General features: G+C 47.1%; 1 protein-coding gene across 1 annotated transcript in view; it reads left to right on the top strand.

The window, feature by feature from the left end:
- Positions 1 to 555: 555 nt before the first annotated feature.
- Positions 556 to 7,511, top strand: part of PLD5 (phospholipase D family member 5) — a 422,686-nt gene continuing 415,730 nt past the window's right edge. The window contains exon 1 of the mRNA XM_050771115.1: positions 556 to 1,150. Coding sequence (XP_050627072.1) covers positions 962 to 1,150 — 189 coding nt within the window. The 5' untranslated portion in view covers positions 556 to 961. The remainder of the gene's footprint in view (positions 1,151 to 7,511) is intronic.

Genomic DNA, 7,511 nt, shown 5'->3' with positions numbered 1-7,511 from the left:
TCGGATGAAAGGAGCGTGTAAGGCTCAAGAAAACACATGTCTCTCGGCTATTTTCTGGGGGGAATGCTGGGCACCGTCTGCTCTAAGTCCCTTGGGGTGGGAAGTTAGTGAACTTTCAGAATGGGGGAAGGCGCAGCCGAAGCGAGCCGGAGGCAGGGCGAGGGGGCGCCGCTGGATAGAGCTGGGGGAAGGGCGGAGGTGGTTTCCCGAGTGTCTCCCTCCGGAGCCATCCCCGCGCTCAGCCAGTAGGAGGGAGGAGGCGCGGAGACGGCGCTCACTTCTGCCCTCGCCTGCTGGCTTTCCAGTAAAGATGCGACAGGGAGAGGTGTAGCCGGCTCCGGAAAGGCGGGTGCGGAGCGGGAGCGCGGCCGCCCGGGCCTGGGCGCGGCGGGAGGGGCGGCGGCCGGGCTTGCAGCCCTCGGCCCGGCGGCGGGCGGCGGCGGCTCCTCACTGCACCAACCTGCGGGCGCGGGCTGGCTGGGCCAGCCGCGGCCCCTCCCACCGCACCCCACCCCCGCCGCCGCCGCCGCCGCCCCGGGAGCCGGCCCGGGTCCCAGTCGGTGCCGCAAGGAGCCGGCGAGCGGAGCGCCCGCTCGGGACCGCAGCCGCCGGGCGACGTCGCCGCCGCACCGGGCACTTCTGTCTCCTGGGAGCAAAGCTCCCCTCCCTCCCTGTCCCCTCCCGTTCCCCTTCTCCCCGTCCGTCCCCTCCGCCCCCGCCCCTGCCCGCACCTCGCCCTCCCTCCTTCCACCCCGCGCCTCCCGCGATCGCCCCCTCCCGCCCGGCCGCGCTCCCCGCTGGCGCTCAGCACCCCGCGCTCCCCGCGCCCGCTGGCTCCTCCAGCTCCGTCTCCAGCTCCACCTCCGGTTCCCGCTCGGCCTCCCGCTCGCCCTCCGCGCCCGGCTCCCCGCGCGCCTGTCCCGAGTCCTCTGCTCGCCGGCGGCCGCCCGGTCATGTCAGGATGGAGATCCGGCAGCACGAGTGGCTCTCGGCCTCCCCCCATGAGGGCTTCGAGCAGATGAGGCTCAAAAGCCGCCCCAAGGAACCCTCCCCAAGCCTGACCCGAGTGGGCGCGAACTTCTACAGCAGCGTCAAGCAGCAGGACTACAGCGCCAGCGTCTGGCTCCGGAGGAAAGACAAGCTGGAGCACGTAAGGGCGACTCGCTCCCGGGGGCCTCAGCCAGGCACCTGCCGCATGCACCCTCCCCGTGGTGGTGGCATGAGCGCGCGCGGGGCGCGGGGCGCGGGGCGCGGGGCGCGGGGGCCAGGCGAGGGGATCCTGGCAGGCGCCCATGTCCTAGGTCGGATTCGGGGGCTTCTCTGCCTACAATTTCTTGCCTTAATGACCCGGCTGCGGGGAGGGGAGGACAGGTTCCCTTTCAGGCTCTTGGTCCCCTGCTCACCCGACCTGCCCACCTGCGTCTCCCGGTAGGGTTTTTTTTTTTTGTTGTTGTTGTTGTTTTTTTTGCACGGGGTTCTTGGGGTGCCTGTGCAGGATGAGCAAGAAGGGGAAGTGCCACCAGCGTGGCTCTGAGCAACCCGTCGTTGCATGGTAGTGGGCTTTAGAGCGGCGTTTGCCCGGGTCTTTGGGGGCTGTTTTACTCAGTCCAGAAACTAACAAATTAACAAATGGGTAAAGTTGGCGCCGCTAGCGACCAGCGTGGACCCGCGCACAAGCCATTAGAGTTTTCTGCAGAGTGTCCGCTGGGATGAGCAGTTGGCGATCTTCTCTACTTGAGCCCAACTAGGGAGAGATTTGCGCGTTGCAAGGAGAAAGGCTAAAAACGAAGGGATCGTGGGGCTCCCCAGAAATCCTCCGCTCTGGAGGGTGGGAGCCGGTGAGAAGGGACCTCTGTTCCCAAGGAGTGCCTACTTCACGCGAAGTGAATTGGCTCTGGAGTTGAGCTCCTAAGGCTTGCCATTTTGAAAGAAAGAAAAAAAGAAAAAAAAAAAACAAAAACCTTCTAAAAAGGCGTTTAGTGGATCCACAGTTTCAAATCTGATCCATCAGCATATTCTTAAACCAAATGTTAAAATTAAACTAAGAGAATTATCTAAAGAGTGCAGCACAACTAGCTAAGGAGAAGATGCTATTTCTCCCTGCAGAGCTGCAGAATCCAAATTGAGTCTGCTAATGGAATGTGGAGGTTTCCTTGTATTTGGGTCAGGACGCCAACAATGATAAAAAAGATAAGACCAAGAACTCCTGGAAGTCACGCATTTCCAACTGCTGCACCGACCTGCATCCCATCTGCCCCCCAAAGCGTTCCTCCTGGGCTCTGCGGCACCAACAGTCTTCTTCCCAGGAGGAAACGTGCGAAGAAGGGGCATTTCTCTATTATAATAATCTGAAAGGAACGTCTGTGCCTGCTTTCTGAGGGCCTGATGAAGTCACTGAAAGCTCTAAAATGAAGCTTTGAGTTGGGTAACAGCACTGTTTTGTGTGTAGACAGCCATTTGCTAATGTCAAAAGGATGCCTCATATCCTTAAGACCATGGAAGTCGCTGAAGATTTATAGGATGGCAAGCTGTTTGAAAGGCTACAGTATCCATTAAACATGCCCGCTCCAGAATTAGTGAAGGGGCTGGTGGTGTACATTAGTTTAAAGGGGGCAAACAGCATCTTTATGTATTACATGCAAAGAGCATGTAATCAACCAATGATGTGGTTGATTTTACTATCAGGGATAACAGTCTAGCCTTGGGAGGGTGATAGAACATATCTTCTTTTAGTTTCACTCTGAATGTGTGTTCTTTTGCAGTTTGTGCTTTTAGCTGGTCTATTTCCTTTATTCTCTTACTGAAAATCAGTAGTGCAGCCTTCTATGACTATGTCTTGAGTCATGAGCGGTGCACGCATTATACTTAAATGCTTTCTCATTTTTAGATTTTCATTGAAAGTATCAAGTCATACCATGTGGGCCATAGCAGCCTTACCTTTCTGCATGAGTATGGGATACTCAACCTCCTCTGAGGATGGGAGACCAGGGAAAGGAAGATGTGGTTGTTTGAAAGCCTGTGAGCGTCTATGCTTTCTTCTTCACTCAGATACTCCAAAAGAGAGCATTGCATTCATTTTTTAAAAATCACTCTCCTCATTTGATATTTAAATCAGTGTAGCATTTGTTTTACTTTTTCAACTACATTTAATGAGAGATGCATATATCTCTTCTGATGTTTTTCTCTACACCCCCTTTCAACTAGAAAGGGGACTTTAAATAAATTTCTTGGTGGTATTCTCTTGCTCCTTTGAAATATCCACAAACATTTTTAATGAATTAATATTAATAAAAGTGCTATGAAAAATTAAATTAGTATGCAAATGTAAATTTTATTTGAATTCAAGAGCTAGGTATTTATAATATATGTCATGTTGAATGCACTATGATATTTCACGTAGTTTGATGGTAATTGCTAATAGAAATTAATGTTTGAGATGTCAAAAACCTATAACAAATGTAACCTGGTATCATTGTTACAGAAAGCATGAAAATGTATTGTTGACTTCATTGTAAACAACATTCTGAACATATGTGACACCTTCTGATTCATATGTTGCAGGGATTAGGATGAGTGTGTCATGTGAAATTCAAAGGAGATATATGGCAGTTTAAAAACACTCTTCTGGTCTGTCTAATCAAATGGATGGCCACTTTTTTATTATGTTGAAAAAATAAATTGATAATCCTGATGGAGATCATATGCCTGAAAACAGCCTACTCAGTTATTTTGCTGGTGCTTTAAAAGCCAATCTAAGTATTAAGGAAATAAATAAGTTATGACTTCAAATGACACACATATTTGGTCATCATAATAACAGAATTTCCTGAAATGAAATGTGGCAGTGTGTGGGCTCTGTCCAGAATTCAGAGGGACAGATTAATCTGAAAGTCAAGAATGTGATATAAAGCAGGCAACTAAAGAATGGATTTCCACCCACTTTGCTAAAAGTGAGAATAATTTATTTCTTCTTTTCTGATTTAAAGGCTACTGGACCAATTCTTAGCTTGGACAAGAAAAAAATGACCCAAATTAGTTGAGGACTGGAATCAATCTTTAAATATGGTTCCTATCACTGGTTGGTCGACACTTAAGATGAATACTTACTAAGAAATAAATGTATACAGGGAATCATTTCATACTAAAATAATGAATTAGAAGCTGTGAGGAAGTCATGTTTTGTAACAAGAATGCTGGACTTTGAATTCCACTTGGAAATTTCAGGAAAAAGTAAAATCGCTGGCTATATACAGAATGTTGTGTTACTAGTTACAAATAATGCTCTTGGTTGTTAAAATCTTTTGTTTCCTGTTCTGCTTCGTAATGTCTAGAACTCTGGGAGGCATTAGGCTTGGGAAACAGTGGAAGTTCCGTTCTCTGTAGGATCCTGTATTTACTTTAGGTCTAATGTAAAAGTGAAGGATTCTGGTCCAGCAAAGCAAGAGGAGCAAAGGACCACTTCCAGACCCTCTAATCCACCCCTGCTCTTGCAGCCTCCCTAGGACTGGCTTGCTTTGGAGGTACTCATTTAATAAGATATGACTATCCCAGAGGATAACATGGCATTAGGCTGGCATCCTTTGGTGCTATATGCTTTTTTGAACAGTTTTCTTTTTTAAAGGGGGAGAGATGCAAAGCCCACTCTACTTTGTTGCCTGGTTTTATGCCAGCTACACTGTACAGAGGTTTCCTGGTGCTATTTATGAAGATGGAGATGCCTTATGTTCTCTCCTGCTTTATTCAATTAGCTCCTGTCAAAGTGTGGTTAAGCGTAGGGGCTCTGGTGAGAGGGACCTGGGTTTAGACTTTGATTTCATTTCTTATTAATTCTGTGGGCAAAGGGCTCCCAGTTACCAAGATGCACAACTGTGTTCCCCCTGAGAGAAGTCGCTAGTTTGCCGTGATGAAACAAGACAGTCCATGTCTGTACTGCAGGAACGAACATTCTCCAAATGTCAGAGACTTGGACACCACAAAAGTATACTTTCCACCTCACATATCTCACCTGTGCCTATCGGCTGGGGACCATCCTCATCTTGGTTGCCTTGCCCGATGGAAGCTCCATTCTGATATTTTTTGTGGCTGCCACAGCAGCTAAAGAGCAGTTGGAAAATCATGTAATGATTTAGGCTCTCAATGCTTCCACCCAGAAATCATCCATTCATATGACTCTTGTGTATTGGCCAAAGAAAAGTTCATGGTCAAGGCTCGCTTCAGGAGTAGCACAAGGGGATCCAACTAAGACCCAGAAGAAAGAGAACATCTGTGACCAACTCTCACAAGACTGCTGCAGCATACAAAGCACTTAGCGCAGTGTTTGGCCTGGGTTAAATGCTCAACACACAATAACTGTAGGTGTAATGACTTCTCAGGTGCTGCCTGGCTCTTGGGCTGAGTCCTCCCACTCCACCCAAAGAGCTTCCAGATTTCAGATTTGAGATCAGCCTGCATGATGATCCTGGATGCTAAGTGAGTAGGTCCTTTGGTCGGCAAGGCTGGCTCACTGTCCTGGGCCTGTTATACTGTCTCTTTGCCTGGCTTCCCATCCATCCTCTGGGGGCCTGACTCTTCCTGGCTAGTGGAGCCCTTGCTTGCTCCCTGGCTGGCCATTCCGAGGCTGACTTTTCTGGTTCTCACTCTCTTAGCTGATCCCGCTAGCAGAGACCAACTCCTTGTCCTGTCTCCAACCTCTGCTTCTCTTCCCAACTTGTGCTGGTGGAATTAAGTCAAGCAACATTTCATTTATCTGCAAGATGTCTCAGAAAGCCCATTTAAAATTGAAAGAGAAAGCCGAAGACAGATTTGGTAAAGCATAAAAGCAGAATCCTTAATGTTCACACTTGTAGTGAGCCATAGTATCGTGGTTTATTTAGTAAGTGCCTCACACTTAAAAAAATGATTGTCTCCTCTAAGTGTGAATTTGCACCTGCTTAAATAGAGTTTATGTTACCAGTGAATAGTAAATAAATGCCAAGTGCACATTTGCCTCCTGGAATAAATTATTTACACGAGGAGCAAAGGATAAATGGATTGGAGCACACTTGGTCACAGTGGTCTAGGCTCATATTGTGTAATGCCATTTTTGTCCCACGGAGCAGATCCATGAAAATACTGTACACCACAGAGTGGATTTGTAAAGTGCCAGAAGACAGAGTTCAACCTAAGGGAATGAATCTTTAAAATGTTCCATTAAAAATCCAACAAACAAACAGTCTGGCAAATGCTTAAGAACATTAACATTTACCAGGATCATTTCCTGCGGTTTTAGATAAACAACATAGGCAAGCTATAGGTGCACGCAGGATTCTCTGCCTCCAACTCATCAGTCAAGACATGAAAGTTTAGATGTCTCATGAGTGTCTTCCAGTGGATCTCAGGACATGTCCATCACTGTCCTGGTCACCACTACAGTCAACATATATCCACCCACTAAGGGACTTCTCTCACTGCAGGCTGACATTGCAGTGTCTTTTGAAGAATCTTTGGTTTCTTTGAACTCTCTTGGGTGTGGCTTGACTTATTTTAACATAATGATAGGGATATATCATATTTAATGTATTTAATTTAAGAAGCACTGGATGATTGCATTTAAGGTTTCTTTTTCATCTCTTCTTCCATATAATAACTACATGCCAATTTCTGGCTAGTTTCTCTAAAAGTTTTTACTTCTTTCTGTAGACTTCCATAATTATCTCAGGTTTAAACTTAAGTAACAGTTTTTAGTTCTTCTCCAAATAAATCCGATGAGTCCTTTGAACTTCTGGGACATGGCAGTAGTCGTAATAAGTTACGTTCTCCTACTGAATTGACTGATAGATGGCATAGTTAGACAGGCGTGGAGTCTGTGGCAAGATCTCACACCAGAAGTGTTGCTTAAACTGTATATATTGAGGACGTTAAAATTACCCAATTGCCTAAGATTCATACCTGCACAGACTACGTGCTAAAAGTTTAGGGTACAACGTAAATGTTGAGGTGCAGTTGAAAGGTCAAATCGTGGCTGTTAAGAGATAGCCCTTTTAACCAAAAAAGCACATTTAAATTGTTCTCAGGAAGAGAGAAAAATGAGCCCAATTTCTAAAATCACAAACCTAGCCCTTCTGAAAGAGAGGAATTAAGTGAAGAATGAGGCAGACTTTCCCAGGTAGCCTTATCTGCACTGGAAAATCTTGCTGTGCCCGACAGTTGAAGTCAGCCCAAGTTGAACTACCTGCCTGGGCATCATGGGACTGGATGTCATGACCATTGGGTGATAAATATATTTCCTTATCCTCCCGAGTAGGCCATGAGTCTTGTGTTTCACTGACTTGAGCTATTACTGTGCTCCCGCTAGTATGTTGTTAGGTCTGATCCAACAATAACATGAGGAGTGAAGTTGAGAAGATGGGACTCATTGACATAAAAAAAGTACCAACTGGTAAACTCATCTCTCACCAGATATTGACTGAGTAGCTTTCACGTGAAAGATACTGTGTTAGGAAGCTGTGAGGTCTTTAATTCAACAAGCACTT

This window comes from Macaca thibetana, chromosome 1, assembly GCF_024542745.1.
Source record: "Macaca thibetana thibetana isolate TM-01 chromosome 1, ASM2454274v1, whole genome shotgun sequence".
In the NCBI taxonomy this organism is placed as follows: Eukaryota; Metazoa; Chordata; class Mammalia; order Primates; family Cercopithecidae; genus Macaca; species Macaca thibetana.
Note: the sequence above shows the minus strand (reverse complement) of the source record. Positions and strands in the feature narration are given on the sequence as shown.